Source organism: Cyanistes caeruleus, chromosome 14 (assembly GCF_971803275.1).
Source record: "Cyanistes caeruleus chromosome 14, bCyaCae1.hap1.1, whole genome shotgun sequence".
NCBI lineage: Eukaryota > Metazoa > Chordata > Aves > Passeriformes > Paridae > Cyanistes > Cyanistes caeruleus.
Genome location: NC_141714.1, coordinates 3,549,067 through 3,568,410, shown reverse-complemented (window position 1 = coordinate 3,568,410; position 19,344 = coordinate 3,549,067). Strand labels below are relative to the sequence as shown.

At 46.4% G+C, this 19,344-nt stretch overlaps 1 protein-coding gene across 5 annotated transcripts in view; it reads right to left on the bottom strand.

The window, feature by feature from the left end:
• Window positions 1-19,344, bottom strand: part of DCX (doublecortin) — a 77,077-nt gene that overhangs the window by 44,436 nt on the left and 13,297 nt on the right. For all 5 annotated transcript variants that reach the window (XM_086851020.1, XM_023926718.2, XM_023926720.2 and 2 more), the window contains one exon: window positions 10,978-11,318. In XM_086851020.1, the coding sequence (XP_086707146.1) occupies window positions 10,978-11,318 (341 nt within the window). The remainder of the gene's footprint in view (window positions 1-10,977; window positions 11,319-19,344) is intronic.

The window sequence follows — 19,344 nt, the reverse complement described above, 5'->3', positions numbered from 1 at the left end:
CCCCTGCCATGGCAGGGACACCTTCCACTGCCCCAGGCTGCTTCAAGACTTGTCCTTGGACACTTCCAGGGGTCCAGGGGCAGCCACAGCTTCTCTGGACACCCTGTGCCAGGGCCTCCTCATCCTCATTGCAAAAAACTTCTTCCTCTTATCTAATCTAAATCTACCCTCTTTGAGTTTAGAACCATTACACCTTGTCCCAGGTTAAAAATGTGCCCCCATCTTTATTACATTTAATTGTAAATAAAACCCCCTTTATTTACAGAAAAGCTGCACCATGCTGTGCAGTGGGATAAGATGTGGAACCTGGCTGTAGAAATTCAGGGTATTCCCCATCTGCAGAGCTACAGCTGGAGCTTCTCTCAACATCCTTGCACACCTGGAAACTTTGGGTTTCCCAAAGGAGTGAACCTGGCAGCCAGGTCCCCCCCATGGTCCCCCCCCAGCCACAGTTCAAGTCCCAGGTTCAAAGCTGCAGGCACAAAAATATAGCAAGACTGGGCAGCAGGGGGTGATTCAGCACTCAGCACTCCAGAGAAAACAGGCTCTGGCCATTTGTAACCCCCTGGGTGTCTCACCAAAGCCCCAGCTCCAAAACACTGCATGAACACGAGTTCCCAGCCAAGCCAGCCCTCCTGCACGCTTCAGAGGATGGGAGCACAGCACAGCCACTGCAGCAGCTCTTTATTTCCTTCCATACTCTGAGACACATCTGAGAATGTGGAGAGGTGAAGTGGAAAGATAAATGGAATACAGCAATATTTTTAAAAGCTGCTCCTTTCTGCGTGAATTTTGGATGGATACCATATGCTTTAGCATGCTGTTCTGATTCTCTAAGATATTATTTACTAGCTTGCCTCAGCAAGGCAATCCTCTCTCCAGAACAGTTATTTTTAGTTAAAAAGAGACAAATATAAGAGTAATTTCTACCAGTGCTGCTTTGAACTTAGGATCATCCATTACACTGCCTGTTCATCTCAGTCTCCATAGTTTTTTATTACAACAGCCCTTTCATCATCCTCACCAAGTACTTTCCCCTCCAGATCACTCAGAAAGATAGTAAAAACCACTTGTTTCTTGATTTTATTTATTTTTTTTACTCTGATAAGAAGTTATTTCTACCCTGCTTTCTTCTTCTAAACCTGATTCAAAGCTGTGATAACATTTTCACTTCTTAGCACTACCTCAGGTTTTCTTGATGGAGCCTTTCTTTCCTCGTGAATTTTGAAGTCCAAATGTTTATTGGCTGTCCCCCACCCATGGTCTTATTATTTTATACTAATAGATCATCAAGGTGGAAGGGTATTTTGCATGATAGAGCACTTTTTTCCCCCCACAATTTTATCTTTCACTTGATTTATCTAGCACACAGGCAGAGTTTCACCACCAGACACACAGAGGAGAGCAGGTCCCATTAGTCCTGCTCCTCTCTCTGCACTATTTTGGGTGTGAGGGAGTGAGGAAGAGCACAAGAGATGATGTCAAGAGTGCAGGGGCACAGCAATAACTTGAGGAAATGCTTTTTTCACAGAAGAGTGCTCACACCAGGAGATGCTTTCCTGAACCCATTTCTGTTCCCTGTTCAGAGAACCTGAATAAAGACAGAAAAAACAACACCTGCAGCCATAAACAGCCAGGAGCACAGGGAGGTGTTCCGGGGGGGGGGACTGGACTGCTCTGCCACAGCCAGGGACTGATGACCACAGCCAGGGATTAATGACCACAGCCAGGGACTGATGCCCATGGCCAAGGAACTGATGACCACGGCCAGGGACTGATGACCACAGCCAGGGATTAATGACCACAGGCAGGGACTGATGACCATGGCCAGGGACTGATGACCATGGCCAGGGATTAATGACCACGGCCAGGGATTGATGACCACAGACAAGGATGGGTCCCCAAGGCCAGGAACTGATGACCACGGCCAGGAACTGATGACCACAGGCAGGGACTGATGACCAAGGCCAGGGACTGATGACCACAGGCAGGGACTGATGCCCATGGCCAGGGACTGATGCCCAAGGCCAGGAACTGGTGACCACAGCCAGGAACTGATGCCCAAAGCCAGGAACTGATGCCCAAAGCCAGGAACTGATGCCCACAGGGCCCAAGCTGTGTGTCCTGCAGCCCCAGGGGATGGAGCACCAGATAAGCAGCACAGAGCAGATGGTGAGGGCAGGGCAGTGAGGAAGGAGCCCCAGTCCTGCTCTCCCCTGCTGCCCTGAAGGCTCAGGGGCTGCATAATTATTGCTGTGGAGCCAATAAAAGCTCGCTGAGCTCATTGTCCTCCAGATGACAGAGCTCAGACCTGGAGGACTGGCAGGACTGACCTCTCATGCCAGTTCTGGCTGGAGCAAAATCCCCTGGAAAAATCCTGCTAATGAATGGGACATATTATCTCATCTTCCCCATGTCTGGTTTTTGTTCATAACTAAATCCCCCATTTGGGGAAAAAAAAAGAAAAAACAAAAAAAAAAAACAGTGAGGGAAGGATAGACCTTACACCCACTCTAGCTAAAAAAATGTTCTAAAGTACTTTTCAAGATAACAAAAAAAAAATACAAAAGCACCATGAGCTAATACACACTAATTTCCTACTTATTTTAGAGTACGTGGATAATTCAAAAACTGTTAGTAACAATGAGATATGCACTTATGTCAAAGAATGATGTAAGAGTAAGCAAACATTTTCAAAGTGCAGTAAAAGACCACAGTGAGATGCCCTTGGTTTTGGTTTATTAGGGTGAGGGAACAAAAAACAACAACATGGCTCGAGGATAGGAGAGCACAATAGTCGCTGGGATTCTTTAACTACAGGAGGAGTTTAGATTGCTTAGACAGCAAATTGAGCTGCAGAGCTGTGCTGTACAACACTTAATAAAATGTATTTATACAGATAAAAATGTGTTTACTCACCCACACAGCGCTTGCAGTTAACCAGGGAACTAGGACTGGGTTTAATAATATAGATTATTATTCTATATCCACTATAGAACATCCAGCCAGGCCTGGCTGCACACTCACAGGGGACAGGGTGTGCCTGTGGCTCACAGCAGCGAATGCTCTGGTTATTAGCCCTGCTTATTCCTCCCTATTCAGCCTGAGCAAATCTCCAGGAGCAGGCCTGCAGTTCCAGCTCTATTTTAATCGATTTGCTGCAGCCTGAGGAGCCCTGGGACAGCCCTGAGCTCTCACAGCTCCTCTCTGCACCTCCCCAAATGTGCAGCCCTACCTCAGCCAGCTCTGAAAAGCTCCAGGGATTGCATCCAACTCTTTTTTTTCTCTCCTCAGCTCCTTTAGACACACTGTTTGAGACACATTTCTGCCTGTCTTTTGTCACTCCTGGCAGAGCTGAGGGTGGATGGAGGCTGCATCCTCTGTACATCATCCCTCCTTCCCTTCCTGACCCATAAAATCACCTTTGTTGTCACTGGCAGTCCAGCCAAAAGAGGGTTTTGACAACCCCTCACACTCACAGTGCCCTTTGCAGCACAGAATAATCCCCTTAATATTAAATTAATAATTAACTAACATTTGAGCTCTGTCAAGATGCAGGGACTACACACAAAAATGAATAATCACTAGCTCAGGCCTCATTTCAGAGGCAAGGAAGAAGGAAATGCTGCTGTGCTGGCTGACAGCTCCATCACACCATTTCTCAGCATTACCTGTTACCTGGTTGTTTGCCTTTATTCACACCTAGAGCAGGCTTTTCCTGGAGAAAAGTGTGAACTGTGCCATAATTTACCTGCCACTGAATGAAAACAGCTTTTTGGTTGGAGGCCAGTAAGAGCTGAGAAAGGAAAAGAAGAAGTGGCTTCAGGCAGTCAAGAAAAAGAGGTGAACTCGCAGCAAGATGTGGAACAGGGCACCAACCCCCATGAGATTCCAGAGGTGTGTCCCCTGAGGGAATTCAGGGGGGATTTGCTCAATCTCTGAGCTACTGCAGGTGAGGAGAGATGAGCAAAAATCACATGTGATGTCACCCACAGCCTAACACTAAGGACCACCAGAATCAGCAAGACATTTCCTCATTTCAAACAGGGGAAATTCACATATTTGATCACTTCAGGTGTTCAAAAGAAGACATTTACAAGAACCCTCACTCTGGATATTTTAAGTGTAACCATCTCCCTCCCAGAGAAGGAGGGGCTCTCGTTCACACAGGTGGGATTGATGCTGAAGGATCAAAAAGGAACCAGAAACATAAGTTTCATATCATGACACAAACTCACAATGGGAAAAACAACAAGGCTTTCTTGGCCTGTCCACAGCTCCAGATATTCAGCCTTATTTCCCTTGCTCATTTTCAGCCCATTTATTCCAAGATAAACCCTCGGGCACTACAGTGAATAATCCTCTTCTCCCTTGGGATTTGGAGTGAAAAGGGAACACGTCACTCTGTATGACAGGGAGAACTGCTAAAATAAAGATGCTACTGAGGATGGAATTTTTAGCACACATCTCTTTTGGGGTGTGAATAGCAGCAGGACGCAGTACCAGGGGCCACGTACTCCCAGGTCACCAGGTCAGCTCTGACTGCATCTTTCAGTGATTTTGACAGCCTGCCATCTGTGACAGGAGGAGCAGGTGTTCATCTGGAGCCTGGTCAGTGCATGGCTCTAAAACCAACCATTTCCAGCAAACAGCAGCTCTGGAGCCTGCTGGTGGACTGGGAGCCTCGCTGCCCTGAGAGAAAAATGGATTTAGCAGAGGTTTTTACCAGGATGTGTATAACAGCATGGTGCCAGTGAGTAAACAGCACCAAAGCCATGTGAGTGGCAGGCAGGAGAACACCTCCTCCACAACCTGAGAGTGAGGCAAAGCAATGGCAAAACATCCAGCAAAGTCTGCAAGATGATGCCATCCTCCACTGTCTCCCCTTGCTCTACACACAGAATTACAGAATGGTTTGGGTTGAAAGGGACCTTAACGCTCATTTAGTGCCACCTGGACATTACCAGGGACAGGACAGCCTGTGCCAGGGCCTCACCACCCTCACAGGGAAGAATTTTTTCCCCAGTATCTAATTTAAATCTCCCCTCTGACAGTTTAAACCCATTTTCCTCTGTTTCCATCACTACCTATGATGGGGAGCAGTTAGAGACCACACCAATGGCAAGCAGGTGAGTACAATGCCCACAGGAGAACAGGTCTGATCAAGAGTCCAGCTGCTCAGATCAGCCTGTGCCTGCTTTAAGAAGCACAGGAATTAGGATTCCCAGAGTTCCAGACTTCACCCAGAGTTCCCTCTTCACCCAGATCCTGTGGCCCACCGACCCGAGGAAACAGAAATTAATAAGCATAAGGTTCCTAAAGAATATCTCAGAAAGTCTTCTGAATATTTTATTGTAAGTACTTAGACACACACTCATGGAAGCTCGGCTTATTCATTCTAGTGAGTGCTAAAATCCTTGTGGGATACCTGCAGACTAATTGGTTTTGTCTGTGTTAGTGTCTAGTCACTGCATGAATCAGGCGGTGCTGAACCTCCAGCTTACCCTGAGAGCTCCCTGAAGATGAAGAACTAGGCTGTGTTGTCTGGCTCTGTAAGTGACTTGGGTTCAGGAGTTCTCCAGTCCATACATTATTACTAATCCTCCTCGCATGGCGCGCGGCCGCTGCAGAGGAGTCATCTCACGCGAGCGCCCTGAAGCAGACATCTGCAGCAGCCCTGCCAGGCTGGCAGCTAATCCCCATCCTGAGGGATGATCCTGAGGGATCCTGCCTGCCCCTCTGCCCACCCTCAGCTGTCCTCTTGCTATCAAAATGGGAGATTTACGCGGGGCCTGGCCAATGTCAGCGGCGAGCAAGGAGCTCCGAGAGGAAAGGGCTGAGGAGCAGATGGAAACCAGAGCCAGGTTCCTTGTTCCATCTTTGTGCTGGAAACCAGAGCCAGGTTCCTTGTTCCATCTTTGTGCTGGAAACCAGAGCCAGGTTCCTTGTTCCATCTTTGTGCTGGAAACCAGAGCCAGGTTCCTTGTTCCAGCTTTGTGCAGCAGGGAGGGAAGGTGGGACTCATGCTCCCCTTGCTGCTGCAGGAGCTTTAGCAGAAGGTGGGATGCAGAACACACTTGCACCCCTCTCCTGCTCTTCCCCCTGACTTCCTTCGAGGCTCAACTCCAGCTTTACATGAGTGCATGGAACTGCTCGTTCTGGGCAGTTTTTTGGTATCCTGAAGGGCAGACAGCGACTTAGAAGGAAGAGTTGTTCTGACATCCTTCCCCTCAACATGTGCAGTAGCACAAAGCAGTTTGCTCACTCTGTAACTTTGAACCTGGTGCCTCAGGGTGTGAGTTAACTCCTGCCAGGGCTCTGGAGGGAACGGGTTCCCTCTGATCCTCCAGCAATGCAGATGTCACTGGGTACAGTCACACAGGTGTCACCTTCCTCCTGAGCACCAGCCACAGTTTACAGCTGTTGGAGGCATTTTTATGTTTTGGTACAAACCTTGTTCCATGTCTCATTGATACAATTTCATTAATACAATCAATAGATCTACATTACCCTGGAAGAGTTTGGTCCCCTGCTGTTATCAACCCTTGAGTGATTAATTTTTTACTACTTTTTTTCTTTTTTCCAAATACCAGCTTAAAATCAGTGCAGCAACTCCAAAGTTTGGTTTTAGGAGATGGTTTATCAACTAATTTATTGACTTTGATCACAAACCTTAAACCTTAAACTTTCTGTAAGCTTTGTCATCCTGCTTCTCCCTGGCTCCTGCCCTTCCTTAGTGCAGGAAATCTGAAATGAAATGGCAACTTCTTGCCTGGCCAAGAGAGGTGAGCTGGCCCCCAGGGCATCAGCTTTGCAAACACAGGATGAACTCCCCTCATCACCTGCCACTTGATATCCTTATCAAAGCTCAGGCTGCTAGAGGGGACCATCTTATTAAGACTGGAAATTCTTTTGGGAGCGCAGTCACAAGTGCCCTGACATATGGAAATGGATGTAATTTCATCTGATGAGACAGCTAACACTCAGATGGAGCAGCACAGTGTCTGGGCAAGGGAACAGCCAGTGAGCGGAGCATGGGCGACTTCTCCCCGTGTTTGAAGATTTCAAAGGCCAGAGGAGATCACTGCATGGTATCATGGCTAAAACCACAATCTGTCCCCTGCTTGTTGACCAGAATATCTCTTTTTATGTGCAGCTGAAGCATACAAGATCTCCCTGCTCTGAACAGAACCTATTCTGCTTATTTTTGGTGCTGATAATTGTTGGGTCACACAATGGGGTGCTTAGTTAATTAAGGCATGGCAATAAAACAGCTGGAGAAAAAGAAGAAACTCCACACAACAAAAAAAATTATCTTAATGCTAAAGTACAACTGAACATGTCTGATGAATTTCTGTTTATGCCAGGGTATCACCAAACTCAGCCAACAACCAAAAACAAAAAAGGAACTGATTTTTGTCACTGCATCTCTTTGGGCACTTGGCTGAACAACGCACTGACCTTGGAATAAAATACAGGGCAGGAAAAGAGAAGTTCACAGCATGCACAGAAGATTCATCAACTTTCACAGGTCCCTCAAAAGCAGAAGGAATGCAGGCAGACCCCACCTGCAAAGCAAGGTGCTGACAGATGGAGCAGCCTCCTCTTCCCCAGAGAACACCGACCCACGGTGCACCACAGCGAGGAAGGAGCCCAGGCATGAGCAGGACAGTAAATCTACACAACCCCTGCAAAGTCTAGCTCAGCCTACTGCATTCAAAATATCTGAATGCAACTTCATCCACGGTCTCAAATTCTGCTTTCTAATTTGGTTTGCTAACGATGCGGGGCAGGAGCTGTCATCGTGTGTCTGTAAAGCAGCCAGAGCTCCCAGGAATCCAGACTTATTTGGGACATTGGGTAGAGCTAAGAGTTTAAAAAAGGAGGAAGAATCTACCAAAATAACTGTTTTCCAGCATGATCCACAGGCCTGACCAAATTAAATCCTTGAATGTGTGTATTTTAATTGCAGGTATTGCACATCTCAACACTACAACAGTTGTAGCCGTGGAACCAAGCACTGAATTTAGCCCATTACAGCATTTGTTTAATGCACTGAATTCTTTGACCCACACCATTTCCTGTACAGCCATGGAAGTTCCAAAGTTAAATCTCTCTTGTGATCCCCTGTCACCACTCATTTTTGGTCAACTCTTTGAAAAACCTTTTGTCAAACGTGTTTTCTGAGCTCAGGGCTGTGCATCAAGAGGTAACGATTTTCTCCAGGGAGGGAAGGAGCTTGAGCACAGACATTAGAAAGATGTGCAAGTTAAATAAACTACTTAAACACAAGATGCTAATTTAGCAGCTTCAAGGGCCATACTTCTCCAGCCAACCCAAGACATAAAAAGACACAATTTCATTAAGATAACCTAACCCCACTGTTGTTTCGAGTGCTGCATTTATTCAAACACAGCCCACCAGCTCTCAATTAGCTGCTTTGGCACTCCAACTGCAGCAGGTCTGCAGTGCACAGAAATGTAATTATTCACACACCACCCTGTCACTGCCACCGCTGTCTGTACTTCTAAAACATCTTGATTACTCCACTGATGAGCGCTATGGAAATGCCTATAAATAAAATAATCATCTCCCCTCATTAAGTTCCAGCTCGTGGACTGAGGAAGGATGATTTCCCTTTGTACATTCCTTTTGTAAATTTTATCATTTCACAACAGAGGGAGCAACGTGCCTCTGATGGCACTCAAAGAGACAGACTGTCAGGATCCTTGTCAGTATTTCAGCTTTGAGCAGCTTGCATTTCTGCATGAATATTTCCTCCTGAAAATAAAGTGCTGTTTGTCAGAATCAGGCATGCAGTAATCTCTTTCTAATGTCAGCATCAGACATGCAAAACCCCCTAATGTCATGTCAGGAGGTCAGATTTTATGGAGCAGTATGTCATGGAAACCCCAACAGCCTGCATAAGCTTCTAGCTCTGACTTCCATGCTAAGAACACACATCTGTAATAAAGAACAAGCATTGAAGGAAACCTTCCACTAAAAACAAGGCCTTGGTGAACCAGGTTTGCTCTTCAGGAAGCCTCAACAGCAATTTGTGCTGCAAACAAGTATCAAACATTAAATATCAAACATCCCATTACTGCCAAATCACAGTTTTCAATAACTGCATTACTGGGTCTGAGATTCTACATTTGCACACTGAAACTCCCAGCGGCGTCTCCAACATGCAATTGAGTATCTCATTTCATTAAATGGTGAATTATAAAGCCTGAGAAACAAGTTAAATGTCACATCAAGGCTGATCCTGTCTCTCTTTCCAGCCAGAGGTGGGAGGGAATCACCAGTAAACAGCTCAAAGGGGGAGAAGAGAGCAGTCTGATGGAAGCATCCCTATTTCTGCACCATTCAGAGCAACACCTCACCTCCAAACCTCCAGCAGCTCTCCAGGAGCTGAGGCCACTCACAGGTTCACATTAAGATCCTCCTTCCCAGCTGGGAGAACAACAGGATTGTGTCAGCACTGGCAGGGAACTGCTCTGAGGTCAGATCCAATTGTGAAACCCTCTGCAGAGCTGCTGTGACCCAACGGGCGTGGCCCTGTGCCCAGGTGTGACCACCTCAGGGAGCACAGATTGTCATCTGACAATCTCCTTCCTCTTTCCCTGGTGTCTCCCAAGGTTTCCAGTGCACCACTCCTGGTGCCACTGCTCATTTCCAGCAGGTTACTGTGTCCATGGACACAGGGACAGGTGTCTAGGGACAGTCACCCTCTCATGGTCAAAATGTGCGTCTGAGGAAGGAAAAGCACTGTTGAGACAAGTGGAAAGGAAAGCTTTGGCAGACAGATGGGATTTTTTGTGTCTCTGAAGCTGGAACCAGACAGTAACTAATGTGCAGGACACAGGATGGGACAAAGCAAGAATCACAGGATGGTTTGAGTTGGAAGAGACCTTAAAGTTCATTTGGTTCCAGCCTCCTACCACAGGCAGGGACACCAGACTGTCAGGTCAGAGCGACATGCTGCTCTCAGCTCCCACTCACAACACTACATTCCTGGACTGCAGAAACCTGCATTGGGGATGAACATCTTTATTTGTAAAATCTGCATTTTCTTGGAGACAGAGCCAGTACTTGAATAATTTTCTCTAGAGTCAGTGAATTTAAAGCAAAACCATCAATCCCTAGAATAGCCAGCGTCCAAACCCACACAAGAGCTGTGCTGCCTCACTCCAGAATGTGGAGCAGGAAAAATAGTGACAAAAATAAGATCATTCCTCAATTACAATAAACAGAACTGTTAAATCAAGCTCGGAATTGTCCTTGAAGAATCTAGCTCTTCCCAGCTCTAAAAATGATCCCCCACATTCCTTTCAGGCTTTTCATAGATACAGCAATATGAAATGGCTGGTTGCTGCTAACAAGAGACAGATGTTTCCTTCAGTTCCAGCAACACGTAGACATGAAGCACATTTTGATGACCTGCTAAATATTTCTGACTCTTTCTGCACGTTACCTCCTGGTGCATTTAGTCAAGGAAATGCTGCACGGTTCCACACTTTCCCTGCTCGCTCTGGGGCTGGCCAGAAGAGCGTGCTTGGATCAATCACTTTATCTCAGCAAGCCTTCACCAGAGGGCAAGGAAAGTCAAGCAACACGTTTTCACTGAGCAGAGCCAAACTGGAGAGGTCTTCCAGTTAGTCCAGAGCCAGACCAGCTGGTGGCTGTGAGCCCAACTCCCCCTGTTATTTATTGAGCTGGCCCAGAAGACACGCACCGCACGCCGGCGTGCAGGGCCAGCATCTGTTCCACCCAGACCCACGGCTACATTCTTTACTTGGTATTAATATCAGGGAAAATTTAGTAACCTAACCACTGGCATGAGAAGCCATACTTCCAAAGGAACAGATGGCAGCAATCATCTCAGCTTAATTTTAAGCTTCAAGAATTGCTCTGAGTCAGCAAAGCCGCACGACGGGAGGAAGAAAAAGACGTAACATCTGCGAAACCTCCTACCTGCTTCCCATCCAAGGTGTACAGCTTTTTGACCACCCCTGTCTCCAGTTTGATAGCTTCAGTGATGTCAGTGAGGACTTGCTCGAAGGAGTGGGCAGTCTTCTTGTTGAGGAGCACGCGCACGGCCTTGCGGGGCTTCACGCCGCTGCGGATGATGGTCACCAGCTTGGGGCGCACGAAATCCTTGTTCTCCTTGGCCTGGGCGCTGTTGCTGCTGGCCAGGGACTGAGGTGCTTTCTGGTTGGCAGAGGTCTTCACGTTGACAGACCAGTTGGGGTTGACATTCTTGGTGTATTCCACCTTCTTGAAGAAGTTGTCGGACGAGCAGACGTAACTCTCCCCTTGAGGAAGAAATGAGATTCTACAGTAACCACCAGCTCTGTGCTCTCACCCCACGGGTCATACAAACCATTAATAATTGTTTCCATCAGCACTCCCACGACAGCTCGTTCTTAAAGCATTCTGCCTTGTTTTAATCTTATATTTACGGTTATTTAAAATATTGCTGCTATTTCCACAAAGCAAGCGAGTCAGCCATCAGCAGAGACAGACAATCACGTGAACCAGGGGTTAAAAGAGGTTGAGTTATAAAGGTATTCAGCTACCTGAAGATGCAGCTGAGCTTTCCAAGAACTTCAGAACACCAAATTCATTTGACCACCCCGATTATTTTATAAATTTGCCAGTTTCCCCTTTCTCTTTACAGACCTAGGTGCTACTTCAGTGTGCCATTCCCTGCCAAGAGCACACCAACATTCGTCCACAAAGTGCCTTCTGCATCATGCCTGAAAAATAATCAGAATCTTGTCCTGAATAGTCTCCACTAAAAGCAGCCTTGATAAATCTAGCAGGCATAACAAATATGCACTATTAGAGCATCAGTGGTTTATTAGGGAACAGACCTAGTGGCAGCTGAGATTAAACACTGCACCAAATACCACTCCTTGATTTACATGGCTGGTACCAACCAAAAATACATTAAATCCAAATTTAGACATGACAGAGAAGAGTTACAGGGTCATTTTAGTAATTGACAAAAAACCCTTCCCTATCCCACCCAAAATTAGTTTTAGGCTTTGTCTGTAATTTACAGGATCCTATCTATCTAAGGTTTTAAAAGCACCTTAAAGGATTTGTAGGAGCTTCTTTTGGGCCTGCAAATCTGATGGATGCTGAAAGAGTTATTACTAGAATGAGACTGTAAACCAGTATCCCTAAGGGAATGTAGCTGTCTGGTCTGAAATGACTCAGGCTGCACTGAAAAAAAGTCACTCACTGCTGGAGGAAGAAGCTTTTGTCTCGCCATTAGATAAAATTTTAATAGGAACTGAAGGCATGACATGGGTACCTGTAGGATTTTAGAGTCTCTTCTGGTGTTTTCTTTGTCTGATATTACAAAATTGAGTTCTTCATGTACTGCAATACGTTTGAAATCAAAACACAGATTTAACTATTTTGAAAAACTTTTTTTTAAAAAAAAAATAAAATTCCTTCTTTACCAAAACCAGATTGTCTGCATTTCCCTGACTGCAAACTCCAAGGCTCAGACATCTTTGAAAAGCCTATCCTAGAGCCAAGTCTGGTTTCCCATCCAGGGATCTCTAGGACAGGATTTGACATCCAGTTGGCAAAATACAGATTTCCAAACATCCCTCTGATGTTCACGTGGCCCAGGCACGTAACATGCCCAGGATAAAATTCATACTGGAACTCCTTCTCCTGACTAAACTGCTCTTCTGATGGAGGCACCAGAACCCATGGTGAGACCACAACAGACACACAATAAACAGATTTTAGCAGGCTTATAGCAGCACTCTGTGTATTTCTGTCCCTCTTACTGATCAGGGTGTGATGCCACAAGCAGCCACAGAAAAGATGCAGGATTCCATCTGATTTTAACCCCACATTTGTACCCAGTTTGCCACTGTGATGCCCACTCGTGGTGTTTACATCACCTACTGCAGCTCTTCCCCGTCAGTTCTATAAAAATGCCCCAAATCCTTGATGAACAGGAAGCAGACATTCTGTTTTCCCCTTCTAAAGATGGAATACAAACACAGAAGAGAGAAGAGAGCTGACAAGGTTCACGATGAGCACTCAGTTGGGCATTTTGTCAACTGGTGTACTCCAGACTAACAATAATCCCACCAGCAGGTTCTGTTGGCTTGAACAAACAGTAAAAATCTCTATTTTCTGACAGCAACACCCCTCAATAAACCAACCACACAGCCCTTCCCATAGCTGGAGCTCCTTAATCCCCTGCATTTTGTGACTCTGACTCAATAGAAACTGGAACATACCCCCCAGAGCACCACACATTATACAAAATTCCCTCTGGGGATATAATTTTCCAGCAGCTTTGAATACTTCAGATCTTTCTGATTAATAAGTGATAAGTTGTGGTTTATTCATCTGCTCCAGCCAAGTAACACCTGGTGCAGAGCAGGCCCAGGCTCCTCTCCAGTTTCCCGACTGAGAGAAGGGCAGCAAGGAGTCGGGAATGCTCACAGGGAATTAACCATCCTAAGAACCTGAGCCCTCCCAAGCCCATAATCCCTGGGCAGCAGAGCCCTCCTAAGTGTGCTCAGCAGAACTCTGCATTATCCTCTGAGAAAAGGGATTTCTCCCTTTAAAAACAGCACTAAGAGATTTGAATGGTGCTGTCACCCCTGTGCCAGCTCCTGACCTCACCTGCACCTCTGCTTCCCCACCCAAAAAACAGAAGTAGACTATCAGCCACTGAAGTGTGGCAAGGCTTGACTTTCATCTGCCTTTGACCTTCATCTGTATTATTTCCACAGTGAAAGAAAGAACACACTTGCACTGTGTTCTGCAGACCTGTGAGGTGCTGGAGCGTATTTTCTATTAACAAGTTGCGTATTTTAAAGTAAGCTGAAGAGATTCTTGATCTCTGTGGTACAGTACCATTACTCTTAGTTGCAGCTGAGCCCTTTTGAATTCCTCAGTGCACAGCACAGCTGGTTGTGTATTTACACCACCTGTACAGCAACAGTGGCATGAAGGCAAAACTCTTGTGGGGTTTGTTCCACAGATGTGATCTCACACAAGGGTGCAGATCCACACATTGTCCTCTCAAGGTGTGCTCACGCTCACAAGTGGAAAATGGAATCTGCCCTTTCTCCCTTTTTCTCATTTAACCCAAACCCCAGCAAATAAAATCCTGCTCTGTTCTAAAACTGGAGAGAAATTTCCTTGGAGTGCCACTCTGGAATAGCAGTTCTGAGCAGCAGCTCTTCTCAGCATCATTTCTGCAGCCACAGCAGCACAGCTCCAGGGAAGAGGAGCTTTTCTGTCCTTCCTCCCTGACCTGAGGATGTGCTTTAACTTCATTTAAAAAACACTTCAACTAATGTCTTCCCTAAGTCAGCTTATGACTCTCAAATAGCAGCAAAATCACAGCTCACATTCCTCACTGGCACATGCATTTGCCAGCCAGGGACACGCTTTCCACAGAGCATTTCACTTCCCACAGTGGGGTTTTAGCCAAACCTTCCCATGGTGGTAGCAGGATTGAGCAAGCAGGGGCTGAAGACCTGTGAACTTTCCAGCTTTTAACTGCACCATGTGGCCAGGAGATCATAAAGAAGAAATCTTACAGGGAACAGAGCTACCATGGAGGCAGGAGTGGGTTCTCTGTGGGTCTCTCTGCCACATCTGTCTGTGCTAAGCCTGTAATGAGAAGTCAAGGTGTACAACTGTGCCAGCCACAGAAATGTGACTGACAGACACAGCGTGACAGCAGAAGATGTGCTCAGCATAACAGAAGGAATGAGAAGGGGATGTGAGATCTTGTCACGAGCAAAAGAAACAGCTCTGAGAAGAATATTTTGTCCCCAGCCCTAAGCACAAAAATCTGTGCACAAATATTTTCAGGAGCCAGCAAGCAGCTGTGCAGACATGCAGAAATCCCACTGCAAGCCATGAGAAGGTACAGTGGACAGCATCAATCCCAAACAAACCCCAAAAAGGGAGCCTCACAAAGAGACACACTCATGCCCTGGGGCTGGGGAGCATCCCTGTGGTGCCAAGGACAGGGTTGGTTCAGTGCAGGGCCAGCTCAGAGCACGATGCCCTTTTCACACTGCAGAGCCAGAGCCCACAGGGGGATGTGCACTGTCACCATGCCAGGGTGCTCCAGACGTGTCACAACTCCTCTCCTGCCACCAAAGCAGCCAAGGCATTTCCTCACTCCTCCTGCCTGCCCTCAGCAGTGGCTGGGCTGACTGCAGACCTCAGACACCTCATCATGAGCATCATATTTGTCTTTTGAAGCCAGGCTTGTATCACACAGAATTACTCCAGCTTCGAGTGCATGACACATCCCAGCGCCACTGATCTGAGGGAAGCACAAGGAGATTATTCAGCTCCTAAAGAAGGGATGATCTCAGCAAAGATAAGGTTTGCCTTAGAGAAGGTTCCTTAGAAAAACCCCTAAGCTGCAGATGAGTGCTGATCCTCCAACCTTCTTACAGCAGCTCCCTGTGACAATACCAAAAATGCCAGGCTGTGCTTTCAGAAAAAGTCATCCTTCCTCAGCACGCACCAGCAACTTTCCAGGGATAATGAACTGCGGGTAGAAGTCTTTAGAGAAAAATCAGGAAAGCTGGATTGAGGCCATTTTGAATGTCTAAGTGTTAACAGTTATTCCAGGAACAGTCTCTGTGGGCAGCAGTCAATTATTGTGGCTGTTAGCTCTGCAGTTGCAAAGTTGAGATTGTGCTGCTGTGCCCAGCTTTTATGTTTCATGGAATTTACCAGGGCTGCAGCAGGAATTAAATGGACTTAACACCTTGCAGAGTTCATTCCACATGGTGTTGGAGGAGGCCTTGAGTTTCAAATGCATGAATTTGCTGTTGCTTTATGAGTTAAAAACTACTCCAGCATGGCAAAATGAACCCTGGAAGAGCTCACTTCCCTTGGCTCCTCCATGAGCAGAAGCACCTCTCGTTCAGCTAAAGAAGGGGAAGAAATGCTTGATTAAAAATCACCTTCAAAACCACACTTCAAGAATTTTGGCACCACACCAGTCCCAGCCAGGATGAGCAAGCAAATAAAACAGAAGCTCACAGAGAAATTTAGTTCTGTGGGATGTAATTAGCTGAGCTATCAGGCCAACAAACACCCACAGAAAACAATTCCACAGGTTACCAAGGTTTCACTATGAAACTACAGGGATTTCACTTTTCCAAACTGGAACACACTCGCTGGGTGGAGATTCCAGGATGTTTCCTATAAACCCCTCAGTCCCAGCACACACCAGACTCTGCACAGTTCCAGGGTGGAGCCTCTTCTGTGATTACTTTAAATACTCCTGGACAAGATTTTGGAAAATATTCCCAAGGGCATGACAGGATACAAAAAGCTTGGAATCACTTTCTGGAATATCTCACACAGCCCAAGAACATTTGCAATGAAACCACACTGAGCAAAACAAAATCCTACTCAGCTTTTTCTAGTGTTTGATTTGAAACAAAGGCAGATTTCAAATTAACAGCCCAGGACAGGGCATAAAATGCACCCTTGGATGTGCCTTGCCTTCACTCCCAGGTCATGCCTCGCTGTCCATTTCATTATGTCAACAAGCTGAATATGAGAAAGGAGCAAAATTATGGAGAGGGCTAAAAAAGGCTTTTGTCCCACAAAGAACTCATTTATGGGACAATGGGGACTGGCACAAGTGGCCAAGAGCAGAATTTCTTAAGCCATCTCTTTGCTGCTGGAGTCAATGCACAACATCAGCTTCCACCTCAACCCAGGCCTCCATTCAAGGACAAAAAATAATCAGAGCTGAGGTGGGACAATTACTCATCACATCAAGTCTGCAAGAAGAGGCTCAAAATGAACCAAGGACCAAACCACCCTGTCCAGACACCAAAGGAACTAAATTTTAGCTGAAACTTGGATGAAATGCCAGCTGCTCTACCATCATCGTGAGAAAGGCTGGGAAGGATGGCACATGATTATTTTAGCATCTTCCATATGCAAGTTTTATCACAGCACAAGGCACAGAATTATCTGGTTTTTTTTATAAGTGACTCACCAGTAAATGAAACTACATAAATCAACTTCCCAAAGCCCTGGACACTGGAACCAATTATATATGAAGGGGAATAAAGCCCACCTGGTGCTCTTTTCCAAAAGATTCATCTGGCACGATAAATAGCAGCACTTTGGGCAAATATCCCAAACTGAAACAGCCTAGGCAGTGGGACACGAGTGGGAGGTGATGTCAGCAATTTGCTGCTGCCCTGCACTGAACCAGCACAGAGATTAAAGAGGAATGCAGCCCTAATCAACACCAGCAGGTGCATTATTTACAAATATATTAAAGCTGAATGCTGAAAATAAGAAGTCAGGATTGAGACCATGACTACAGTGATGGAAGATGGCTGCCAGGACTGAAAAGGGGAAGAAAAAAATGATCAGGTGGGTGGATTTTGAGAAAAGGTCATTGGGAGATGAGACAGATCCCTGGAAAATGATGGGAAAAGCAACCTGTGACCAGTGAGGGACAACTCAGGTGGCAGCAAAAGGCACCTGTGTGACAGAGTTCTGAGGGCTCCCAAAATGTGGGATGCTAGGACACAGTACAGGAAAGGACCAAGAGGCTCATCCCAGCAGATGGAAGGAATGTGAAAAAAAGAGTGTGAGAAACATCACTTGTTCTCATTACAGGGTGACCTGGAGTGCCAGGGAAGATCTCTGGTCTGAGGAACAAAAGGGTGATTCCAAGCCCCAGTTAACCAGCAGCACACCATGTGGGTTTTGTTCACCTGAAGTGTCTGTCTCCTGGATATTGGTACCGTGCAATATCATCCTCTACCCTCCAGAACTACATTACACTACGTAAGTGCATTTCTAAATCAGAAGCAATCAAGTACTTAGAACATGATGTGAAATATTGTCAGTAATTCCCAAGTTTTTGCCATCAAACCACTGAGATGAGCCTCTTTGGTGACTTTTCCTAGATTCCACTTATTTATTGGAAAGGACAGTGGTAAATTAGCCCCATTACAGCAACAAGCACTGGTTTGGTTACCCTCAGTCTCCAAGCAGAATGCAGATTTATAAGGCAGACATGGCCTGGTTCTGTGTGCACTGTTCTTGTATTGTCACAGCAGAATTATTCCCAAATTCTGGGTGTGATGCAGGTACCTTGCACAGAGCTGTGCAAACACCCAAGCCAAGGGCAGAGTTCACCCAAGGCTGGTTGTAACCACGGTGCTGTAAATTGCTTTTCCACAACAGAAGCCTAGGTGACCCCTAGAAATAAGGGATCAATAGCAGTGTGCAGACCTACTCTGGCATGTCCAAAAAACAGATTCCTTTGTCTTCACTCTGCTCAGGTTTTCTTTTCCTAGATGATGCTCTGCTGAGGACACAGACCATTCCATTTTGGTTTTAGTGCCTTTTCTTCAGTGCTGTTTCCAGATGCCATTTTGGCAGGACAAAGCCAGAACCCAAATGCCAACATCTCCTGTCTGTACTTCAACCAGCAAAATGCATTGTCATGAGCTGGGTACCTCCTTACCTGCAGCAAAAGCAGGTGTAACAACTAAAGCTTAACTTCACTGACAAAAAGCAGGAAGAGTGGAAAAAGAGAATAAAGAACTGCATTTTCTCCCGGAGTTATTTCCAAAGATTTGCATAAAACCTAGGACGAGCAGGACTGAGAGCTGCCATTAGAGAAAGGCTGTGGCCATATTAGGAGACCAGAATGAAACATGGCAGAATCTCTAAAATTAAGGGAGGCCACACCTCCATTCGACAGCTGTAATTGGGCTGAGAATAACTCCACTAGGAAGCATCACAGCTCAGAAAGGCAGAGATTTCTTCCCAGGAAAACTCCTCTGTGGAAACCAAGATTTATTCCACGTCCTTGTCCCCGTGAAGTATTTTGGGGAGATGAATATCCTGCTTGACAGAGAAGGAATTGTAGGGAGAGCTGCTTTAGTCAAGGTCACACAATGCCTCGCTGCCGAGGCTGCCTCTGCAGCCCATGCCTCACTCACCGCATCCATTGTCTTTTACTAAAGGCAAAAACCTCCTGGATTTTCCCTAGTTACCCAACTGGCCAGGATGTCTACTTGGAGAAAAACACCGAGGAAAAGGGAAGAGCACCTCCCCTCCTGCAACAGGATATTCCAGGTCCAAACAAAGACTGAATTGCTCGGGGAAGAGCAAAGCAGCGTGGCTGTGGGTGCCCTCTCTCTGTAAGACATCAGGACCGGCCACCGCAGCCATTCCACCCCAGGGCTTGTCCCGGAGCTCAGGCACGGCTGAGCATCCCTTCCCGCAGGGCATCCCTTCCGAGCAGGGCTGGGGTTTGCTCCATCCCTCATCCCT